General features: G+C 38.1%; 1 protein-coding gene and 1 long non-coding RNA gene across 5 annotated transcripts in view; one reads left to right on the top strand and one right to left on the bottom strand.

Moving 5' to 3' along the window:
- LOC118253608 (uncharacterized) overlaps positions 1 to 25,725 on the top strand; it is a 107,373-nt gene that overhangs the window by 56,180 nt on the left and 25,468 nt on the right. The window lies entirely within an intron of this gene.
- SLC5A7 (solute carrier family 5 member 7) overlaps positions 10,532 to 25,725 on the bottom strand; it is a 28,493-nt gene continuing 13,299 nt past the window's right edge. For 2 of the 3 annotated variants that reach the window (XM_035558124.2, XM_035558126.2), the window contains 5 exons: positions 25,392 to 25,540; positions 20,185 to 20,328; positions 18,132 to 18,285; positions 16,795 to 17,012; positions 10,532 to 16,042 (listed from right to left, as the gene is read on the bottom strand). In XM_035558124.2, the coding sequence (XP_035414017.1) occupies positions 15,419 to 16,042; positions 16,795 to 17,012; positions 18,132 to 18,285; positions 20,185 to 20,328; positions 25,392 to 25,540 (1,289 nt within the window). In that variant the 3' untranslated portion in view covers positions 10,532 to 15,418. The remainder of the gene's footprint in view (positions 16,043 to 16,794; positions 17,013 to 18,131; positions 18,286 to 20,184; positions 20,329 to 25,391; positions 25,541 to 25,725) is intronic. The other variant, XR_004780470.2, reaches the window with a different exon arrangement.

Below are 25,725 nucleotides of genomic sequence, written 5' to 3'. Positions count from 1 at the left end.
CCCTTGATGTGAATGAAACATTTAGCTAGCTTTAAAATGGCTGTCTCAAAGTTTTAGACTGCTTGCCTTTGCTGTGTTTAAAGAACTGGCCTGTATGAAGGTAACTCTCATGACATCCGTTGATGTGGAAATGTAGGCTGCAGGAGTTGTCAGTGCAGAAAACAAAGGCCTCACGTATGTACCACAAATAATATATATATATATATATATATTTATCCAACATAGGAACTATGGAGAACAGTCAGACTTGTTCTGATAAGGTCATGCCAAATCATGCTACACATCACCCCAAGGACGGAATAGATAAGGTTAGGATATAAAAGAGTGTTAGGAGTTGGTGTAAATAAGAGAAGAAGAAAGAGAAAAAAAGAGAAGAAGATGAAGTTAGAGGGAGAGAAAAAGAAGAGCTTGGTGGGGAAAGAAGAAATTGGAAACTGAGGAGATGCTGTGTCCTCTTCTCCTCCACCCAGTCAAGGATGCCTTCTTGGTAAGCTCTGCATCTTCACCCTTTGGTGAAGAATACTCAGGATAGTATAAATCCTTGGCAAGGCTCTGAAACAGGCAAAGGTTGAACTATAAATACTTCCAAATTTCTGAGACTGTCTCAGTGAGAGCCCTGCTAAGGGCTCTCTGAAACAGGTAAACGCTGGACTCTAGTAAGTGTCCTTTGACATCACAGTAACACACATCTTAGAAGTGAGTGCCCAACGCCATGCATTCTGAATACCATGTTTTGTAGTTCTTCAGATGTGCATCCAAACATCTCTTTCATCATGCTTTGTAACAACTTGCTTTACCTCTCTGTCTATGGTGAGCTGATGGATTCATTCCTTCTTATTTTGCTTAACTAGTAGGTCTTTTGAAACAGGGCTCTCTCATATTGCTCTCTAATTTTAGTGACTCTTTCAGAAGTATGGTTTTTTGATCTGTGACGTATCTCAGTGTGAGCTAAGTGGCAGAGCGCAGAAAGTAGGAGAGACCTGTACAATGTTCTATTTCTTCTATATACTGGTATCTGGGCATTGTCTAAGCAACTCTCAGGGTCTTCTTAGTGCCTTAAAGAAATCAGATGTTAAATATCATCCTAATTTCCGCTAACAATCAATTTCTGTTGTCTGCTGAGAAGTTGTCATAACTTAGAGTATCGGATTAACCAGCCTGGAAATTGGAAAGAAAAAACAAACAAACAAACAAACAAAAAACCCACAGCACTACTGAATGATTTTTCTCAGGATAAAATGCAAAGAATTTGAAGATTTAGGCTGGAAAGAGCTCAAGTGGCTGTGGCGACTATGTTTTTTTCCCCTCATGACTTTTGTTATTTGCATGTGGTACGCACTTATATGTCTTGGTGTCCTATATAAATACTGGCATTAGAGTACTCTTTTAGAATACAGACCTATAAGGGAATAGGTTGGTATTATACTTGTGTCAAGCCAAATCTTAGTGCTGCTAAAAGCTTTCAAACCTCTTTGCCTGTTCACTGCAGGGCAGCTACAGAGCAGTAGCATAACTTTACTTTTATTCAGTGCTTTAATCAAGTAGACACTCATATCTTCATTAAATACAGGATTGCTGAAGTGTTTTAATTTCATTCTGTTCTATTTCAAGTGACACTGATTTGCTCAGGATTATTTTGGAATTGTTGTGTAGAAACAAGTTTATCTTAAGCCTGCCTGAGATGTTAGGGTTTGGCAGAGCTGGTTAATGTTAGTAAGTCTGAAAAAATCACTTCCAAAATTAAACCAACCTTCCCCAAAACCTTTCATGAACTGTTGGTGGCAGCAATGTAATATGCCAGTCCATTCAAGGTATACTGGGAAGAGACCAATATGCATCCAAGAATTTTATTTATTGAAAGCAAGACCTTCAGCATCTGAAGCTTCTCATTTCCACCCTCATTGACCTTGCATTTGAGATTCTGACTGCAACAGGATCAGAATTGATGGTGGTGACTTATATTTCACTCTCGCTCTTGATTTCACTTTGATGTCCATTCAAAATGATTGACTTGCAAAGTAGTTCTTCTTCCGTTGGGTCTAGAAGAGTGAAGATGAATAATCGTGGAGATTTTGTTCCAAGAAGAATATCTGTGTATCATCCATATCATTTTGGAAGAAGAGGATAATGCAACTATAAAATAATATGTTTTAATTATGTATATTTTTACTCACAGTATATTTACTGTGGAATTCCTGACAGTTATTTTGAAGATGCCTTTGACTTTTCACTTATACATATTTCTCTTTAGATAATTGAAAAAATCTACTAGCAGAAGACACTAAACTATGGATTGAGGCTATGAATGAAACATTGTTGTTCTCTTATTATAAGTCAATGTATTTCAAAGATCATACATTTCTACTCATCCTAAAATGACTTAAAATGTGAGTTCTAATAAAGTTCTCTCAGCTTATGTACTTACAAGGTTATATGTATGCATACAATTAATTTACTGCTCTATTTGCAATACTATTAGAATTGCTTCAGTGTTCTTGAGATTACATTGTCAGTTGTGCACAAAACTTAAGGTTTACAAGAAGAGCATTAAATTTTAACCAATTGGGTAACTAATCTGGGAACCATTTGAAAAATGCTATTGTGTTCAATTATTTTTTTGTAAAAATACTTGGCCCAGAACAGGAGACAAGTATAAACATAAATCCTGGTTTAAAGAGTTTGCAATTTAAAGCCCTTCAGAAAATTACTTACATGCATATGAAAAATCCAATTAACATTAAAGTTATGCACTGTCAAATATAGGGAATGGTTGTTTTCTAACACAGGATTAGTATTAATGTATGATATTGGCAGCATATGGTTGACAGGCTGTCGAAGACATGCTGTTACTTCAGGGTTTCTTTAGTAATTGGCTTCAAAATACATTTTATTATTTGAAAAAAAGAACAGTTCTGAAAGAGCCAGCAATGCAACTCAAATATCTATGAGATGAGATATACATAATAAAACCTTGAGTTGTAGATAATGAAAGCACAGATAAATTATAAAAGCAATAACCCAGACCTTAAAAACAGGTTGGAGAAGTGAACGACTACAAAGTTCATTACCTGTAATCCTACAGGATTCACATTTCTTTTGAGGGAGGATCATTGCAGGCATAGATGCAGAACACTGAATTTATAAGCCTCTAAGATGTTTCTAATTTCCCTATCAAATACATAAATTTTGGAAAAGGGTAGGCAGTTTATGTGAAATAAAATGCTTCTTTGAACAAAAACATTATCATACCAAATTAGCAATTGCTAATTGAGTGCCAGATACAGTATCTGGCTGGAAGGGGGTATCTTTGCATGGCAATGTGACAGCTTTATAAATACTCTACTACAGGAAATTCTTCTGCATGTCTAATTGTTAACACCACATTGCATTCACAAGGTTATATAAAAGCTGCCAGACGTTACTCAGAGCAAATGAGAGCCAAAGAACACCCAGCTTTCAAGTTAGTATTGCTAATAATATTGTACAGGGGAAATGTCTGTCAAAGCAGAGGTCTAGGGATGTATGTACTGCTTCCATTATTATTTATATTACAACAGTATGCAGGTATTCCAGACAAATTTAGTTCTCCTTAGACACACTGCATACAGATAGAAAGGGATGCTGCCTTTGAGAGCTTAAATCAAAACAAGATAGGTGAGACAAGGAAAAGCAGAGGAAAAAAGATACATACTGATTTCCTTCTGGCCAACCAACAAGTGAGTGACAGGCAGATGGGTTGGGTCCATTCCCCTTGCCCTTCCCCAAGAACAGTTCAGGGCAGGCATTCTAGCTGCCCAGATGGCCTGATCTAGAACAGTGGCATCAAACACCTGCTTTGCAAAGGTGCCCATGACCAAGATACCTGGGAAGACAATTTTGGGTGGATCTGCCAGCTATCCAGTCCCTTGTACTGCAGACAATACCATTACCCCTCTGGTTCCAAGGCTTCTGTTAGGTATATAAAACAGGATGCTTGAGAAGCACATAGCCTAAGCTGGACTTTATTATTATTTTATTTTTATAAGCAAAAATATAAGAGGAAGCTCAGAAGTTGTGTGCTTAGCTAGCTTGTCCTTGTCCTGCCATGTTATCCTTCATAGTTTTACACATATACTCTTCCTTAGGCGTACATGAATAATTTTCCCTACGTTTTCATATTGTTCTTCAGCACAGTGAAGCAGCAGATATTTGGCCTTTGCAAAAATTGTAAAAATCAAGATGTAAGCAAAGGAAGAAATTGTGTAAGCTATAGAAATTAGACAAAGACACTAGTACAATAGTCTGGTGCAAATATTCATTAGGGTGCAAATATTTGTTAGAACAAATAAATATATGATCCGACCTTTCCCTTATCTTCTGTTCTTAGTGCAGCTTAGAAAAACAAAGCTAGGACAAACAGCGTGTAGTCTTGCAAGAAGGAACTTGCTTCAAAAGCCTGCTCCAGCCTTCTCTAATGTTTCTTCTCTTGCAAGGCAAAGGATACCATCCACGTTAATCTTTTTTTTTTTTTTTTTTTTTTTTTAACTCCTTGTCACGGATCCTCAGTTTCAATGAAACTTGGTAGATCTGTATTTAGAAAAGTAATTTCTTGATGTCTTAATGACTTTTGCAAGACTCCATTACCTATCCAGAAGTCAAGTCTATTCATACAAAATATTTATATACAGGTAACTACTGGCTATCACATAGCCACGCCATAGAGGGGTGCAGGACAAACATATCTAATGTATCCAGTCCCTCTTCTGCTTTTGGAAATGCCTTGATTTAGGAATCAAGGTTATTTGCTGTTAGTGCCTATCATTATTCCCACTTTGCTTAAGGTCTGCAGACATATACTGCAAGTAAGGCACAACATTTTTTTTTTTTTAATAATGGTCTTGGTACAGGAAATTATTACCCTCAGCGTTCTGCATGATTAAGAACAATTCCAGCCCATGCATTTCAAATGGCGTGGAAAATCAGATGTTCTACACTGCTAACATTTCTCACATGGCTCATTTTGTGATTAACAAGAATCTCACTAATGTGACTTTTATTTTTGAATATTCAATTGCAGTTTGTACGCCTTTAATGGCATACCCACTATTTGTTTTTAAACTACTCTGGCATACAGTGACAGCAGAGGCAGGACCATTAGCCTTCATTACAAAACTAAATAATGGAAACACTCATCATTATCCTGATAATGCCATTCAGTGTCATACTGCCAAATGCCTATTTTCCCTGACATTTCTGCTCACGACTGCAGATACTGTAATTGCTATGAGACTTCCTCATTTTTTGGTGTGCTCATTTTTAAATGACAATATTGTGAAATATATCTGTCTACTGATAGTTTCTCTAGTCCCATTGAAAACCTTTTCAGTATTCCTTAGGTTGTTGTAGTGCAACATAAATCTACAGAAGTTAATGTTGAGAGGAAAATGGGTGAGGGGTGCAACTTGAAATGCTTTACTAGATTAGGTGAACGTGAATGACATGAGAAATCCCTCAAACAAAACCTTTCTTTTTGAACATATAGGCTACAAGACTTATCTCATTTTTGTTTGTGCCTTGCCAATGGTGCATATACTTTTCTCATAGTTTATCTGAATAGAAACTTCTTATGAATGAATATTAGTTTTAAAAAGGCTTTGCCAAGCATCCCAAGTTTTAATGCAAGCATTCATGCGAGATGAGTTAAGCATACATTGTACTCAGTTCACTGGGCATAAGACTGAACTGTTTGAAAAGCTCTAGATTTAAGTTTGTATATCCACTTTGAAGTAGCTTCAACAGATTTAATATTCCAGGAGCTAACATTCAACACTTGCTGTAAAATGAGCTTTCTGAAAATGAGCTCCCCTTAAAATATCAGCACTGAAATCCTGTCAGAGGTCCTGCTCAGGAATGAAGGTTCCATCTTTCCCTTTTAGCATCAAAATAAGCTTCTTATGAAAATCTATCTTATTTATTTTCTTATTCAAATGTTATGTTATTCTGCTAAAAAGACATTTCCATGATGTTATAAGCAATTTTGATAAGTGAAATCCTTGAGGATACTTCACTAGAAGTAGAAAAACAGAAATTATACTGATGGAAAATATAAAGTTGTTTTTCAAATCTAAAATTGAATGACTGTGTTTTCCCTTTAATGTGGAGTCATTACATGGATAGCTGCTATAGTAAGTGTATGATCAAATGTCAGGCAGTGTGCAAATATCATACTAATTTATGCAGTAGAGGAATACCAATCAGCCCTTGGCAGTAACCATGACTGGATGACTGGATCACTGGATGACTAGAGTTTTAACTTTTTGGGTCTGAATCTTACTTTCATTTTCTCCCACAGTAAGTGTTTCTACAAATTCTGCCTCCACATGTGCAGCTGATCATGCTGGACAACATGTTTCAAGTGTGATGCTAGGAAAAATTCCTGATCTTGTGCCTACAATCTGGAGGCACCATGAGATGACTTTCCAGACATTTACATTTTTATTGGCAGTTGTCTTGACAAAGTTTGGAGTAAAATAATCTCCCATTAGAACTAGGATTCATATATATATATTTTTCCTTTTATCATGGAGTAATAAGCCAGAACCTGCTGTTCTGTGCAGCTTTATACATTGTGCTTAGGGACATGGTTTAGTGGGTGATATTGGTGGTAGGGGGATAGTTGGACCAGATGATCTTGGAGGTCTTTTCCAACCTTAATAATTCTATGATACATATTGAATAACTCATTTTAATAACCTACCTTAAAACTTAGGAAATGGCAGTTGTCCTGTTGAGGTTGTGTCTTGCATCTAGTTACTGAAGTTTATCAATGATCTGCAGTTACTATTTTGTTTTGAAAATATAATTAAAGTATACATTAACCAATATCCTGCATAACAGACAACAGATATAAAAGGACATCATCTCTTCAAATATTGGTTTCCTCACGGACCGGATACAGGAATGAAACAGAGGAACTTATTAGTTTCTTTATTTGCTGTAACATTTTTTTACAGTCACACAGAATACTAAATTTTACATAGCCCTCTGGTATACCAGCACCGGCCAATTATATTACTGCTGGTAATCAGTTTACTTATCTGCCATATTTCTGTCACATTAGCTTTGTGTGTAAGAATGCACACTGTGCAGTCTAGAAATCTTTTCCATTGCTTATATTTGTATTCATCTCACATGCTGAGCAACTAGGCTTGCACTTTATGGGAAGTAGTGGTTGATCAGTACGGGAGTGAAAACCTTATTGTGAAAGAAGGCAAATTAAGACACTCTGGTATCTTTCAAATGTGCTAGTATATAGGAGGGGAAAAAAAAAAGCCTTAACATTTGTTAAAGTAATAGCTTGTAGAATTGCTCAATATTGCATACAATTTAACCCAATACAACTTGTTGTTTTCTGTTCGTTTGTTTGTTATTGGTTATTCTATGAGATAACACAACTGTCTTTAAATGAAAGCTCTCTCACCTGATTCAAGGTCAGTATGTAGGCATTATGCAAGTTCATGCCCAGAGCACCTACTGTGGAGCCAAGGACAGGCTAAATTTTTATGCAGCCATAATCCAGAACAATGTAATCATCAAAGAAAGGAGACACAGAATGAGGACCAAAAGGCTGTTGGACAGCAGGCACCATTTAATTCCTCTCACCATTGGCATGCTTCTGCCAAACCTAACAGAATAATTTTGCTGTCACATCTCTGCAGCTTTTACTGGCATAACTAACATAAAGCAGACATGTCTGTTGTCAAAATATCATCAAAGATAACCTGTGTTTTACCTAATCATCCTGAAATCATGACAAGCTGGATAATTGGAGCTGCCTCACTCCTTGCGTGACATCCTCTCTGTGACCCATCATTTTTGAGGGCATCTTTCCCTTTAGGTCCTCCTGAAAATTGTGTCCAACATTTTGATGGATGTGAACTGCTGAGTGATAGAGTAATACAAAGTGCAGTGCAGCACTCTAATCTCAGTTATTAATGTGCAGATAATAATTACATTCCATTAGTAAATTGGCAGGATACATTCAATTCTTTTGCTTGCAGTAAAATTTATTGGTATTTTGGCAAAATATGCCTCATCCATTTCCGAACAAGTAAGCGAATTTTAGTGCTTCAAGTCATAAAAACAGAAAACTCGTACTTGGAAGAACTAACAAGTGGCTAAGAATTGATTGGCTTCTGACATTTTACATTGAAAGATGGCTACCAATGGCACTACTTGTATTTTTCATCTACAATATTCCAACTAGAAGACTATTTCAGAAATTCAATCATTTGGTGAGGAATTTGTTCCTAATTTCCATTCCAGATTTATTTTTTACTGTTGTATACTCATTTGTATTAGAATTAATGCATAATTTTTTCAGCTTAAATATCTCCTTTCATTGCTCTTTGTATATAAAGATAATTTAATCTCTTTCAGCATTCAATACATTTTTTTTCTTTCTTTTTTTCTGTCACCAGATCTTTTGAAATGTTGTATGTACACTTTAATTCAAATCTGAAATAGCACCCCTTCTTATCTGCGCATTGATTGTTTGAGGAAGCTCTCTACTACCATGAGGGCCAAAAATACTTTGTTTCCTGCCATTGTAACAGTATTATTTTTTTTTCCCCTAGCTCTGGCAGAGTTCAACTGTTGACATGATCATACAGTTCAAAGCAGTATTTCTTTCACTAATAATATTAAAAATGTTTCTGTTCACGTTCAAGATAAATTCTTTAGTCCTACATAACTCATTACATAACCTCAGCAAAAGCTTTTTTACAAATCCTTTTTCATCTTGAGAACTATTCTATTGCGCTTTCCGTACTCTGTATTTGATGTTGTCACATCCTGCTTCAGTAGTTCTAGTTCTTCACCTCATTACTCAGGTTTTCTGCATTACTCCACAAACAGCTTCATTGCTTCCTTCTGATTTCATGATATTTCCTAAAACAGTTCAATATAGCCAACCTGATCAATTCTCTCACCCACAGAAGTTTGTTCATTCAATTCCTTCCGTTTGTTCTTTCATTCCTTCTTTCGTTCCTTCTTTCATTTGTTCTTTCATTCTTTTGTTCTTGTGTCTTTTATCTTATTCTTTAGTATAGCCTTATTCCAGACCACAGCCTTGTTGTTTACATTGTTTTTCACCTGTTATTTTTTAACACCGACAGTGGAGACAGCATAAATCTCTCCCAGCCATAACAAAACACTTGCCTCCTAGATGGATGTTTTCCTTCATCTATTTTTGTAGTCTTGGTTGCAGAAAGTCAGTGCTCCAGGCAGTCAGGTGTAAACTCCCCTGAGAACTGTGCTCTTTCTGTGAGTGGTTCCTAAAGACTAAACATCTCAAAGTCCTCTCCCTCACACCAATTCCTGAGACATCTGTTTGGTGTGATAATATTCATGGCTTCAACCTCCTCCTCAAGGAGCAAGGAGTGGGCCACATCACCAATGTTTAGACATCTGCATGGGTATTTCTAGGTTGTAATCCATCTCCTGGCAATGTGTGTATTTTGGTGAGATTAGTCGTATGTGTCAGCTTCTCTCCTTTGACCCCAAAGGAAGCCCATATCAGGAGAGGAGAACTGCTTTGTTTCTCTATGAGGCTGTATCCACACCACAAAACTGAAGGTGTTCAGGCATGTTCCCGGACAGCGAACACATCTGGCTTGAGGCTATGCCAACAACCTCTTGCAAAAGGATGACTGCTTGTGAAGAGTCCATTGGGAAAGGTTCTTTCGAGCCCTTGGATCAGTTTAGTCCCTTAGTTTTGCCTGGGGACGGTATGGGAGAGAGATGTATGACTTGAGACAAAAGCAGTCTGGGGACAACCTTAATGGCCTGGCAACAATTCTGGGTATCATTTCACATTGTAACAATGTCTTCTTTAAACCTGTTATAACTTTGTCCCAAGTCTGGTGTAATTCTTCTCCAGCCTTTCCAGTGGGAAGTACTGTCCCAGCCAGGAAGAATTAATGGTGTTTTGATGTACCCAGGTTCACTATTTTCAAGTGGAAAACTACTCAGTATTTGTGGTCTTTTCAGTTCATTTTGTGGATACTAAACTGCTTGGTAACTAAATATACTCTAAAGAGAGGGTACATTTCATGTAATTGCTCAATATTCTATTGTCATCAGTCCTTGTGTGGCTGTGGTGGAAAGTGAATGGTTCAATATTCCTTGATAAAAATGCTTATATTAAAGAGCTTAATTTCTTTCTCTACCCATTTACTTCTCCACTGTTTGTTTTTATGCCCACTCTCCCTTTTGTGAATTTGACAGGAAAATATGGAATAATTTTTGCTGTGGTTCTGGCCACAGCTGGCCTGCATATGACATTTTACCTACGATATCATGTGCCGAAGTAGTTCATTAATGCTTCCAAAGCAATCATCACTACGTCTTAAATTTTTTTTTCTTGTCCTTTTAACCCAGCAGAATTATGGAATTGCTTTCATTCTGAGATGTAAGTTACAAGATATCAGGGCTTTTGCCTTAACATGTGCTTTATTTTTTCAAAGGTACCAGTGGGAATTCAGCTCCAGAACTGCAAGGAAGGCCAGAGCCCTGCAGCATCAAAGAAATGTCTGAGCTATGCCACATTGTTTGATATTCATAGGCTCTGCTTTGCTCCATGAGTGGGTGCCTCTGCTCTTGAAAGCATGCCAGTGCTCCTTATTTCTTCCATCCATGGATGGATGGTATTGCCCACATATTTTTGTAAAGCAGCTGGGAGATAAAATACACTGTATATTTGACATGTCATTATAGTAACATTACAATAGCTATTGTGTCTTTGTGTACAGTAGATATTTGTGTCTTTGGCCATTAAATCAAGATTTTAGTAGGAGGATAAAAGCAGAGCTTTCATTTTTAGTCAGCTAAAATTTTGATTTCTACATAATTGCATTCATAACACATTCAATGCCTATGATGACTTTATGTCCCTCTACAAAGGGCTCTTCCTCTATGTGAAGAATTGTCAAACCCTTTCTCCAGTCCACTGTCATGAAAGGTGGAACTAAACCTGCAACTTCTAGGCACGTGCATTCCTGCTCCCATAGCACATTTGTGCTCCTTGTCAACCCTGCCAATCCTGTCAATCCTCCTGTACTCTAGCACAACACTTGCAAGAGAAAGATCCCTCTCAGTGCATCTGTGGGAGGGAGTCCTGTTGGGCTTCAGTCCCATTTCTGTATTCCATGGGGCTCAGGGGTCTCTGCTGTTCTTCGTGGCTGTGACAGTGAGGAGATTACTGACATATGAACTTTGCTTCTGACACAAGGACCAGGTTTTGGAGCAGGTCTGTAGGGAGGCTCAACTGCAGCCCCACTGAACCCCCAGGCCAGGGCCAGATTCCTCTCGGCCAAGTTCACCTCACTTCTACTGGGCTGCACCCATGACATAAAACCTCTGGTGACGCTGAGCGATAATAAAATAAATGCCTTTATTTTTAATAGATGGACAAAACAGACCCAAAACTAGACAGTATTTTCCTGAATTGCATGGGCACTATTGAATACAATACAAATGATGTTAAAACATATATATCTATATTATGCTTCTTATCTGCTTTGTTAGTTATAGTCTTTATATAACATCTCTGACACAGACAAAAATATACTTTTTTATTTTTAACAACAGCCACAAATACTGCCCTGATTAATAACAGACTTACAATAACTCACTGTCTAACTGCACATGGTACTTGATCAAAGGGCAGAAGGAAAAATGAGTAACAATTTTTTTCCTACGAGAAATAGTTGAAATCCTAAATTATTGCACTATAAGAAAATAAAAGACTAAGTCTGACTTTTACTTTATTTGATCACTTAATGTTTACATTCAGTTCAGGTTCACAAAAGCATGTTTTATTTATAATACATATACTATCCCATATGGACAAATATAGATGAAATTATAACTTTTTTGATGTCTCAGCTATGTATTGACTTCGATTTTATGAACACATTTCATGCAAAGGAGGTAAAAAAACCTGTCAAATAATTGTTATTCACAGATGTTAAGAATCCAAACGTGAAGTGTATGATCTTGATATGAATATTTTATCTAGAAATCTTAGGCTCAGAAACAGTAACCTCTGTGTCTGAAAACGAGCTGTTTACTTCACTGATTGTAGATCAAATTTACTGCACACACTACTACTGTCTACAAATGGCAAAAGTGGAGAAGGAACATTTGATGATTCACAGGAAAATAAAGTCTACTTGAAGAATCACATCCTATTGGCATTTTGCTTGTAGAAACAACTTGGTTGTATTCTGTTCTCTCTCTCTCTCTCTTTTTTTTTTTTTTCTTTTCTTGTCTTTTTTCTTTTTTTTTTTTTTTTTTCTGCAGCTGTCATAGATACAGCCTTTGGTTATATGATCAGCTTTGTATAAATCTAATGGTAGGATAGATGAACTAAGGCAAGAAAACTTGTAAACAGACTTTGCATGGATTGTTTTAGTTCGGATTGTGAAATCATCCAGTCCACAGTGCAGCCCACCAGTGCAGCCACTGCAGCCATTGTTGGACTCATGCAAAGACACACACGGAGACTTGCCATGTAGAAAGCAGAGCTGAGGTCAAACTATGAACAGACTTCTGTGTTGCTTTTACCTTTTGCATGATAAACCTTCCATGGCTTGTAACAGTGCAATAACCTTTCAGTTTCCTCAGAGAGGACTGGAAAACCTTGTAGGAACCATTTTCTCCCAGAAAGTGTAGTTCCATCTAAACAGGAAAACTTGCAAAATCACAGTGATCTCACAAGAATATTCAATAGGACAAACAGTATAAAATATTCTGATAATGTTGAAAGCATCTGGGTTGAAATTTTTGGACCAACACATTTTAATTTTTCATTTAACATTTCATATTAAGCATTTTAAAAGCCTTTATGTTTTTATAGAAATGAGGGAATACAAGAGAATTAAAATACCTTAAAAGAGTCCAGCTGAATCCCCTTGCCCATTTCCCTCTCCTCCCACTCTTGAGAATTTTGAAATACATAATACAGAAATGCTGCTGGCCAATATGCAGCCTCTCATAGTGAAATTTTACCAATTCCTAGACAAAACAAAAGTAAGATAAAAATTTCAGGAAAATTTATAGGTAGCTGTCAATCAGGATCCCCTAACTTAATTTGAAACCTCAATGTAAAGCATTGGCTATGGAAGCAGGTAAAACTCACTTGGTATTTCCTCATAAAAAGGGATTCAGGCTAGTGGATTTGGGTCAGAAATGGATAATAATTCATCAGTGGCTCTGTTCTTCCCTCTCTTTCTTCCATGTGATTTCTTTCTGCTTCTCTTTTCCATTGTTCAATAGGCAATGAACAGTCTGGGCTTGTGTCTGGTTTGTGAGATCTGCAGCACCCTGAAATTCATCAGTAGCTTGTTCACTCACCCCAGAGGAACTTATATTTTCTTTGCTATATTGACTCTTCTGGGGCTTGGTGTAGATCTTGATTTTGATTTCCTCCACCCAGAGCACACCCAATACTTGTTCACACAGTAATACTGCAGTTCACAATGCATACCCAGAACTCAAATGTAGTATTATTCCTAATGCACTGTATGCAGGAAAAAAATAATATCTCTAAAATTAATTTTATCTTCATATGAAATATATATATGCCATTAAAACTCCACAAAAGGAGCAAAAACATATCTAAGGATTCAACCTTGAGAAAGTTTATGTCAACACTGAATGTACAAGTTGATGGCTTCTTCCTTTAGCAGCAAAACCTATTTTTACACTTTCTATCCTCCAGCATATTTCCTCCTGCTGTAGATGTTAAGAAGAAATTTTCACCAGTGACTAGCAAGAGGAGGATATCTGGATTTCACTTGCATGTTTTGTATCACGCGTAGATATTAAAAAGAATTACTGGAGCATAACTCTTAATTGTACTAGCTATTAGATCTTCCACTGTGAAAGGCACAGTACCAGTGAGGACAGACACAATCATCTCAGCCGTGGGCAAACGGAAACAAAATTGCGTGTTCCCTGCTGGCCAGACCGAAGTCAGAAGAGGCTTAATCTCCCTACTTTGATGTTCCTAGCCAGCTGTACAATTTATGAGTGAAGTCACACCTTGGTCTGAACGCTGCTGGTGCTCCTCAGAGGCACGAAGTTTGCCCAGGAGGATAGCTGTTATAAAGGAGTCTAGTCTATATAGACAATGCTGTGTGTTTTGCTGTGCTTGTGGGTTCAGCTTTCCTTTCAGATCCCCTCCAAGCTGCTGCTGCTTCTGGAGGTGGACACTTATAGACATGGAAAGCTCTCCACCAAGCTTCTCTTCCCATAGGAAATCAATTTTTTGAGAAAAGGTGATTTTCCATGGAAAATTTACTCTTTCCAGAGTAATCCCAGCAAGTCCAACCCCAAAGACTTTTTGTTGTATTTGAGACTATGCTTTTTTTTTTTTTTTTTTAAAATAAGTGAAAAATGGGCATTTTCCCCATGGAAAGCCCTTTAATCTTAATTTTTTCGAGCAGCCTCCTTCATTCTCTTTACTTTTCAATATTTGCTCCATTGTTGTGGTTGCTCGGTGCCAGACTGATTTGCTTAGTGTTCATTTTGATGATAAATCAAGATAAGGCTTCTTTCTACAACATTGCAAAGTTCTATTCAGTTCATAAAAGTTCTGTCATTTTTCACAAGTTGAGTTTCAACTCCAATTATTGCTTTAAAATTGTTGTTATCCTCCATTGGTGACAGCCACTAAACACAGGAAAAAGAACACCTATAATTACATACTTTGCTTAAGGTCATCTTGCATTAGGTATAACATCACTTTAAACCTGTGATTTAATCTTCTTTTTTTAATGAATATATAATGTTTAGCACTCCCATAAGGAATTTATTAATATTTGCACATTTTGCTGTCTTATACAAATTATAAAATACTAGATTTGTATTCTTTGAAACACTTTATGAGGAAAAGAATACCAGACCAAAAACCCAAGGAAGTTATATATCTGTCTGCCCAGGCAACTAGCTGTTTAGTAATAAATCACTTATAGCTGTGACAATATATTTTCATACAATTCCAATAAAATGTTGACTGATAGTATTTTAAAGTGACTGTATTATAATTTCTTCATATGATGTCTTAGCTAAATAACTGTTGCACTTTTCTCCTACTTATATTTTCAATTGTAAATATTTTTTTAATTACATAGTGTATAGTTCTGGGTGTAAAGAAAGGGATCTGAGTGTATCTTTCAGTAAACAGACTATGATCTTATCCAACATGTCAGATAACACCAGATAAAAGTTCCTCCCATGGGATGCTCCTGCTCATAGAACCAACTTAAAGTGGTATTTTATTCCAAAGTTTTGTTTTTCTTCTGATAAAATGCCTCTGACTATTCTTTGTAGAATACCCTGCTTTGCATTGCTTTGTCTGTGGGTATAGGACTTCTTAATTATCTTCAGTGTTGGACAGCTCTGGACTTGAATCAACATAATTAAAGGCTTCCTTGTTTGTGAATGTTGAAGTCAAAGTCAGACTGTGTCGTGGATTTACAGGTGCAAGTTCGTTTAATACAATATTGTCACTTTTTACAAGAGTTGCTTTGTCCATGTGTTCTCTGCTGTACCTCGCAACCACAGCATCAAGGAAGTCCAGCTTTGGTGGTAAAGTCCCACTCTCAAATAAGTATTTGGCTATGTAGGAGACAATAATGTTAGTAAAGAAGGAGGTAAGCATTGCAAGTGTTTTAAATGGGAATCGCTGGATATAGATATTATTTTCATCTGGATAGCAGCCAGGATAGTAGATCAAGGGCTGAAGGTAAAGGTACGGTTCTCCTCCAGTTATTCTGAGAACAAGGCCAAATAAATATCCTGCAATGGCACCATAGGTGTTGGTTCCTTTAATAAATAGCACACAGAGGAGCTGAGGGAATATGATGATATAAACAAGGTCAGAGCTGAGGTACCACAGGCCGTAAACAGATGAAGCCAGCAGTGCCATTGCTGTTGCTGATGCTCCAAACAGAAAAACAGTGATTCTCATGACCCATACGATTTCCCTGTCTGAGGCCTGCAAAAAAAGTGCAGTGTTAGGTGTTTTTTTGTGGTAATATACATATGCTTTCATTTATGAGCAGAGTGTGTATAAGACACTACATTGTAAAAGGAAATTTTGCAAGACATTCAATAATATTTACAAACTAATATCTCTATCTCTATCTCAAGCACAGGAAAAAAAACAAGGGGTGTGGTTGTCAAGTTATTAATCTTTGTTTGTTTGGAAAAAGTTGGGAAATTTGATAGTGTGTCAAAGAAAAAACAACAACAGAGTTGTAGAAATAACTTTTAAAAATAACCACAATATGGATTAACAAGAAAAAAACATCTGTGTCAGAATATTTTTTCTCCATTTCCTAAGAAAATCTGCAACTCACTAGCCTGTTCTGTGCCTTTCCTCTGTGTCAAATGATTTCCTAAGAAATCAGTAATTCAGAAAGATGCCTCATTTCATTAAGTATTTTAGGTAAAACTTAGGGTTGCAACACTAATTAGGAGCTGTTTAGAATAAACTCCAGTGCCATGAAAACACTTGAAAGCTGTCTCCCCTGATCTTTTTCAACTGTGTCATCGGTTACAACCATAAATATTTTGTGACTTTCAATTTACTCAGTATACTGTTAGGAAAGAAATGCTATACTTTTTCTACTCATAGGCAGGAATGTGGAGGAGGTGTTTCATTAAGAAATGACTCTCTGTGCTTCACCTAGTAAAAGTCTCACTGAAAATTTTCTCTAAAAATAAAAAATGGAAATGTAATCTCACGTTTTGCCGAAATGAGAGCTGGTAAATGTTCCGAGCAAACATAGAACTTGCTGATAAAATCGAAGAGTCAGCCGATGACATGACGGCAGCAGATACCGCACCAAGGCCAAAGAATGAGATATAGACTGGACAAAGGTACTGGAGCACAATCGGTAAAATCATATCTGCTTCTTTTTTAGTCATGGGGTCAGGGACACCGTACTCAGTCTGATTCCAGGCTGCAACATGGACACCAGTGTGTTGTGAGTAATGTGCAGTCATCAGCTACAGTATAGCTTTACTTCATGTATAGTAAAATATTTATATTGCTACATTTTCATTTGTATTCAGTGACTGAATTTGCTTGGGCTGGACCTAAGCATTTGAGAGAGGCACAGTCCCACTGATTTCTGTTAGGCAGATTTAATTCTGCTCAGCATTTTTCCTTACCTCTAAGCTAAGTTTGACCACATCCTGTGGTAATGCAGTAGAATGTGTAGTATTAAATCTACACGACCCATAAACACCATTTTCCTCAGTAAAATCAACCTGAGATCCAAGTTCATTTGTGATGTGTTTAACTACTCACTTGAATTATTACAGGTTCAAAGCTCAAAGCTTTGTATTAAACATTTTTAATAGAGCTTTTCTAACAGCTGAGCTACATGGTCACTGCAATAGGGACAACTCTCACTATGACAACAAAGGTGACAAGGGTGTTTTGATCAAGACAATAAATTCCTGATAAATGACTTTCCTGAAACAACTAGAATAAAACCACAGTCACTTTACACTTATAACTGTTATGATAAAATAAAAATACTAGCAACTAACTCAAGAAAATGTGAGAGAACCAGCCCTGCAGACCCCCAGGTCAGTGCAGCAGGAGGGCAGGAGGTGCTCCAGGCACGCAGCAGCAGTTCCCCTGCGGCCTGTGGAGCAGCCCCTGGTGGAGCAGGCTGTCCCCCTGCAGCCCATGGATCCCACATGGAGCAGATCTCCATGCTGCAGCCCATGCATGCAGGAGCCCCTGGTGGAGCAGGTGGATGTGGCCTGGAGGAGGCTGCAGCCCATGGAGAGCCCCTGCTGTAGTGCTGCTCAGGGGGAAGATGTAGAAGAAGATGTATGGTGGGAAGGTATTTTTAGTTTGCTTTTAGTTTCTCACTGTACTAGCCTGCTAGGCAACAAATTATATTAATCTCCCTATGCTGAGTCCGTTCTGCCCATGATGGTAACTGTTGAGTGATCTACCTGTCCTCATCTCAGACCATGAGATTTTTTTTTTCTTAATGGGAAAAACTTTAAAACTTAATGGGGTTTTTACACATTTATTATATTACTCATTTTTAATCATTTACCTGTGGATGCTCCAATTGCACCAATGAGTATTGCAGGAAGAGCCATCACAAGACAGCCAAAAGCAGCCAGAAATGACAAAACTTGAGCGTATGTGGCAGATGATGAAGAAAGAACCCGCTGGAAATATGCTTGCCATGGGATTCCTCCTAATGTCTGCAAAAACAATGGACAACATCCTGTTATTGAGGGCTGACACTTTTTCTTTGCTATCATCATATAGAGAGTACATGGAAACATCTCTTGAATGCTGAAAGCTGTGATGCTGCTCTTTCATTTACTTATTAAATATCAGACAGTTAGTAATAGCCGTAACTTGCATTCTTGCAAGTAATGTTAAACCTTTGTAAGACTACTTAAATCCCACTCTTCTAGACAAGTTTTCCTTTGTACAATTAGCAACAACACTTCACATTTGTGTAGTTCTGTAATCTCAAGGTATTGTGAGCTGCATAAATACTTGATGAAGCCTTACAAAAATTTATAAAATAGTATTAGTATATCTCATATTTGGAGAACTTGGCTTCCAGAACCCTTCTCTCCTCAAAATTAGGTTAGTTACTGATAGAATTTGAAAGCAAAATTTTATCTTCCACTGTGAATGCATGTGATCATCTAAACAAGTTCTGTGTACATTCAACCTGAGAATCTGAAAATAATTCTTCCACTGTCTTGATCAAATATGATACCACTATAAATTATGTGCAAAGCAGTAAAAGAATGTTTTATTTTATGGTGGTAACTCTTCTCTTGTTTTGGGTATATATAAATGAAAATCCTGATTAGACTTAAAGTTATACCTGCAAAATATGATATAAAGGAAAAGTTATGCCTGCAAAATATGATATAAAGGATTCTTATCAAAGGCTGAAAAACAAGTGCTAAAATTCTCTCTTTGGAGCAACATTTGAATAGCCTCCACTACGTAAATAACTGCCTATGACTAAACAGTATGGAAAGAAAACAAAGCAAATTGCTCACTAAACTTGAACAGTCCAGTTCTACACACTAAATGAGGCAGGAGGCATTTGGATCTAATAGTGTGTATCCAGGTGTTTCATATATGCTTCATGCACACACAGGGATCAAATGAATGTTTCACAGGCAACTCAGATTTTGACATACTATTTATGGGTGCTTTCCTTTGCAGTATTAATAACATTCCCCTAACAAAGCTTTCAAAATATGTGTAAATTTATTGAGCTCTAATAAAACAAACAAGATGAAAAGGAAATGTGTCACAATTTTGCAACATCAAAGCTTTCCTTTGTTCATCAGCAGAGATGAAACCTTCAAACTTTCAACACAGAATTCAGCTACTTGTGCTAATGCCATACATTTGCTCTCTGAGAATGTCTAAAAAAACCTAAACTGGATAAAATGATGCATTTTACTAACTCTATTGTCAGAAAACCCTGAAGATTTTTGGCTGAGATTGTTTAAAAAAATACAGACAAAGAAATCGCAAACTAGAGTATGATAACAAGTGCTGTAGAGTTGCTCAGGGACACTGAGAATGGAAAATGTTTTCTAACGGAAAGCACTTAATATCCACCAATCCCATGTGTAATATATGGGTGTTAAATAATAAAAACCCTCAGTTCATTCTGGCATGTGTGTGTATGAATTCATCCATCCATCTCTGCAAAGCTTCTGCTACATCACCTTCACCTTGAGGAATATTTAATCATTTGTGTAATGTATTTATTGCCTTCTGCAATATATAAATTACTTTGCCAAGAATGACATCAGTTAAGTATTAGCCACATACTTTTAATTAATTTTAGCATAAGTCAAGTCTTGCAGCCTGATGATATTTAAATTGCATTCCTGGCACTGCTGACTTTGACAGTCATGCCACAATATTGTACTGATATTTCACTGAAATCGTTCAAATGTGCAGAAATATTTAGCAGGAGTCAAGAGGGTAAGAGTTTTCAGGTTGCTGGAAACTCGGATACACTCTGCTTTTTTTTTTTTTTTTTTTTTCAGCTGTAACAGTAACTCAGTGTGAGCACTTAGATGCTTCATTCCTTCACACAAGGCATCACTTACCAGTAAAAGAAAATTGTCCAGCCATGTGTAAATGTCAAGTGAGTTGATAGATCCGAGCCAAGGTGCTTGGTGCACCTGGTGCACAGCTGTGAACCCAATGTCTGTTACTGCAGGATGGGACATCGCAAAGGGTACACTGATCCACTGTAACCAAAGAGAAACACTCTGTTCAATTATAATGTAGGCATGATAAACCCAAGAAATTATATCAACTTTGGTTTGTTTCTCTTCTTCTTGCATGCTGCAAATCAAATTACAAGTTCACGTGCAGAATAGTCAGACTACGTGCCAGAGGAACATCTCCAAAATCCGGAGAGCTTGGTAAGAGATAGCTTACCTCTGTCCCGGACAGTATGAGTGTGAGTAGAGAATTAACCAGTGTAAATCATACCACCAGCAGGAAAGACACATTTATATATTTTCATTATGTTTTCCCTAAACTCCGCATATAGTCTTTACACCTTTTCCTGAACCACACTATAGAGCAATATCTACATATAAAAGCATGCAAAAGATTCAGGATTTCTCAGTATAGGGGGATGAGACATCACAAACACAACTGCAGAATTGGAAATTTGTTTCTAATTCAACAAAACTGTATCATAACAAGAGAGGGGTGCTTTTGGTGAATCTCCAGATCTCTTGCTCCAAAACAGAATCATAGAATGGCTTGGGTTGGAAGGGACCTCAAAGATTGTCTAGTTTCAACCCCCCTGCCATGGGCTGGTAGCCACCCACCAGATCAGGTTGCCCAGGGCCTTGTCCATCCTGGCCTTGAACACCTCCAGGAATGGGGCATCCACAACTTCTCTGGGCAGCCTGTTCCAGTGCCTCACCACCCTCTGAGTGAAGAATTTCCTCCAAACATGTAATCTAAATCTCCCCTCTTTAAGTTTAAAACCATTCTCCCTCATCTTGTCATTATCTGTCTGAGCAAAAAGTTTCTCTCCATCTTTTATTACAAGCCCCCATTAAGTATTGAAAAGCTGCAATGAGGTCTCTTCAGAGCCTTCTCTTCTTCAGGCTGAACATCCCCAGCTCTCCCAGTCTTTCTTCATAAGAGAGATCCTCCAGCCCTCTGATCATCTTCATGGTCCTCCTCTGGACCCTCTCTAACAGATCAACATCTTTCTTGTGCTGGGGGCCCCAGACCTGGATATAACACTCCAAGTGGCAGAGAGGAGGGGGACAATCACCTCCCTTGACATGCTGGCCATTCCTCTGTTGATGCAGCCCAGGATGCAGTTGGCCTTCTGGGCTGCAAGCTTGCACTGCGTGTCAAGCTTTTTGTCCATCAGAACTCCCAAGTGCTTCTCTGCAGAGCTGGTCGTAATGAGTTCTTCTCCCAGTCTGTACTCAGGATTGCTCTGACCCAGGTGCAGTATCTTCCACTTGGACTTGTTGAACCTCATTAAATTCACATGGACCCCATTTTTATAGCTTGTCCAGGTCCCTTTGGATGGCATCTCTTCCTTCTTTGGTATCAACTGCACCACTCAGCTTGGTGTTATCTGCAAACTTGCTGAGGGTGCACTTGATCCCATTGTCTATGTCATTGATAAAGATATTAAACAGCACTGGTCTCAAGAAAGACCCCTGAGGGACACCACTCATCACCGGCCTCCACTTGTACATAGAGCCATTGACTACCACTCTCTGGGTGCGGCCTTCAAGCCAATTCCTTATCCACCCTTCAAATCCAATTTGGAGATTGGGATGTCATGTGAGACTGTATCAAAAGTCTTAGAGAAGTCCAGGTAGATGACATCAGTTGGTATAAATATATTTATATGATATATATATATGTATATGAAATACTCAATACACAATGTGTAAAATACTCAATACACAATATGTTACAGCACTTTTTTACCTCAAGAACAATTTCACTCTGGATTCTTCACTATTTTCAGTTTCTGTGTTTTAATCTGGAGCATCAGTTGTGAAATTCTTCCTGGAAACAGTTTCTGCCAGAAGATGGATTTCCTTCACCAACAGACTTTTTGTGCATTTACTTTCCAACTAATTTTTCAGTGATAGCTCAGTAATTTCTTACCAAGTAAGAACTTGGTAGTTCTTAACTGAAATGAAAACCAGTCTTTATGCTCTCTGGAGCAGACCATTGCAAGCAAAACATCCTTAAGCCTTCAGCAACATCCAAATATAAGCAGACTACCACAGTCCAAATGATTAGATTTAAGTGCATGGAGGTGCAAGGAGATGGGAAATCAAACATCCTCCTCTTTGTTGCACACTAATTGCAACCACTTTTGATGAAGACATGAATTATTGCTATGTTTTGCAGCTCTGCCTATTAATTGGGATGTTCATCAAGTACAGTTTCTCAGTTACATATTAAACTTTGCAAATTTAAGCACTTGGATGGAAAATTTTGCTTCTCAGTGTGCTTAGGCTTTTCTGGGAAATATCACCAAAATGTTTCAACCAAGATATTTGGAGGAAAAAATAAATATATTGCCAAAATGAAAGGATACTAATACTTTTTTTTTTTTTTTGAGAAATTTACAGCGAACGAGGATGTCAAATGGATTTATTGTTCTTTTTGAATCTTAAGTCTCATACATGTCAGAGATGAGCTTCTGAGGAGATGTAGTTTGCACATACTCAGATGAGATTTTCATGGGGTAAATTTCTGAAGGTCCATATGCAGCCTCCATGCCACAGCCCAGGATTTAATAGGGACTGCATTGCAAACACATTATGAGCTTTTGTAATCCGTTCTGGCTCCTGACAGCAACCTAGCTCTTGGTGATCTCAAGGACTACTTCTATATTAGAAAATATAACAAGTCAAGACACTTTATCTGGCCCTGCAGTTCACTGTCATGTCACAGCTCACATCTGTACATCTAGGTTTCCTTTCCCTGCTGAAAAAGACAGCCCTGAACTGCTCCTGGGAATTACCTGGGAAAGCACTAGTTTGCATGGGCCAAAACAGTACCAGGACTGTCAACAATTAAATAGTATAGATGATCTTGTATTTTTACCTAGGCACTGTTTAGCTTGCTAACACAGACATAATCCTAAATTCTCTCCTCTTGCCCAATTTATTCTTTGAGCTCTTTCTAATGAGAGTAGGAAAATCACTTTTTTGAATGGAGCAAAAATAAAACAACAGCTTGTGGAAGTGAAGTAGAAATTGGGACTTTATGTTGTGACTAGGAGCTCAGGGGTAGAAGTAAAAGGATTTGGAACTGGTGGGACTGAAAACTCAGAAAAAAAAATGGACTTCTACATGACAGCTAAGAGTTTAGAATGGAGAATTAATAATATAGGTGAGATGAAGAGGCAGTAAATAGTGTGGGTACAGCACAGAATCAGGGAATGACTGACTAGACAAGGTAAAGACAGGCTGGAGCAGAGAATTGCAGTTGTGGGTACAGGAGAGTGAGAAAGGAAGGAGAGAAACTACATGGGGTTGTATGGAGAAAACCAGTGAAGTACATGGGGTGCCTGGGCTGGGCCAGTGTTTACAGCTGCATAAGGAAGAGACTGTGCCTGAAACGAGGAGCCAGGGTAGCGAACAGAAGTGATTATAACAAGCATCGCCTCTCTGTTAAGGAATAGACGTTAGAGGAATAAACAGTAAAGCTCTGCGCCAGCAGGAATACAAACTGCTCCAGAGTCTGTAGGGGAAGCTGGGACATTGAGCCTATAACATCTGCTGCTGCGACACTTGCTGTGAAAGTGTTCCATCTCATCTAAAACCACCTCACCTACAGCATGACCATTTAGGTGCTATCTGAAGCTTCCAGCTTCTCATGACTCCTACGGTAATGCATATGATTTCTTCTACATGACATTATTATTTCATATTTTAAACGGGAAATTACATATAGTGCCCAACTTGGATAAAAAGAACACTATTAAAGCTATAGAACCAACCATATAGAAAACTGCTACACAACCTTTGTTTGTCTTCCCCTCCCTGTAAGGTTCACGCTGCCTTTAATTACAGGATCTCATGTTATTATTCCCACAGGATGAGGGTCTTTAGTAGTGCATGAGTGATTTACTTCATTTTGGGAATTTCTGTAATGTACACCATCTGTGGAAACTGAATGGTTCACAAATATTAACATGCACGTTAGGGAAGGAGACAGTATTTTCCCCACTGTGCAGGTGAAGAAAAGAAGTGTGAGAGAAGAAGCTCTGGAATAACTTCTCATCGGAGGTGGCCAGCTGGAACTTGGATTTGCTTTTTCAGAGTATTTAGCAGCATTCCCACGAAGCCAGTTACAACTGGGAATGCTTAGCACTTCTGCAAATAAGGCCACAGGCCTCATGATAAGACACCACAGAGTGAGGACTCACACAGGGTTGGCTAGTGGCCACCTGTGCAAGCACTGGCTGAAGCAATTTCCCTAGGAGCCCAGAAACTCCAGTGAAAGTGGAGAAACAACCCTAGGTCCCCCAAGGCACAATTCAGCTCCTTCACCTTGAGCCACCCTTTTATTTCAGCCTGTCACAGTTCTCTGCACAACCATGACAATCTATTACTAGCACTGGCAAGCAAAGACAGCAACTACTTTGATTGCAGCCTTGTGATCTGACCCCTGGTTGCACTGATGTTTTTCAGAGAAGAGTCAAAGAACAGTAGTAAAATGGGAAAAGGCTGCCCACAAGCATATCATTGATAACTGATGGACAAATCATACTGTCATATTTGAATGGCAGGGTCCTCTGGTGATACTCCCCAGACTATGGTCTCCAAGGTCAGTGGAGAAAAAAGAGGGAAAAACCCAGAAGATGATTTAAAGCTGGAGGTTAACTAAGTTGTGTGAGTAGGTGACAGCAATAGGAAAGAGAAGTAGGAGAGTGTCGGTTGCACAGGTCCAATTCCAGCGTTTCTGGACTGTTTTACTGACTGTTCTCTGCATCTGATGTCTCCTTCCAGTGCCTGTGATATGGTCTTATGGGCAGATAGGGAAGGAATCAGAACCAGTACTATTCTGAGTTAGATGCTCAGCAGGAAATTTACCTCTTGTCAGCAGTATTGTCAGAGTATGGGCTGTACATTGGTGTAAATACAGATTCTAAAGTCATTGCTCTGCGAGTGGAGATATTTCTTCTCTGCACTCTCAGTGAAGGCACAGTTCCAAAATCTCAGCTGGGCAACAGGTCTCAGTATTTGTCATAATTCTCAAGGAAAAATCTTCAACAGAGGGGAAAAAAAGCCAAACTTACCAGCCCCAGGAAGATGCAGAATAGCTGAACTACATCGGTGTAGGCCACAGAATAAAGCCCACCCACAAGAGTGTACATAGTTGCAATCAGGGCAGAAACAATGACTGAAATATTGATATTAATGTCAATGATCACACTTATGGTGGCACCTGTGGGGAAAAAAAACAAAACACTGTGTTAGTGTATGTCACAGAATGATGAGAAGGTTCACCTCTGTCAGGTTGTGTATACCAGTACTGGTCTGCTATCCAGTCTGACACTGCAAAAGCATGAAGACATAACCCCCTCTATCTTCTGAACATCCCTTCTGCACCTTTGATAGGAGTGGGAAAAG

Source organism: Cygnus atratus, chromosome 1 (assembly GCF_013377495.2).
Source record: "Cygnus atratus isolate AKBS03 ecotype Queensland, Australia chromosome 1, CAtr_DNAZoo_HiC_assembly, whole genome shotgun sequence".
Lineage (NCBI taxonomy): Eukaryota > Metazoa > Chordata > Aves > Anseriformes > Anatidae > Cygnus > Cygnus atratus.
The sequence above is the reverse complement of the archived record's forward strand: the minus strand, read 5'-3'. Positions and strand labels throughout refer to the sequence as shown.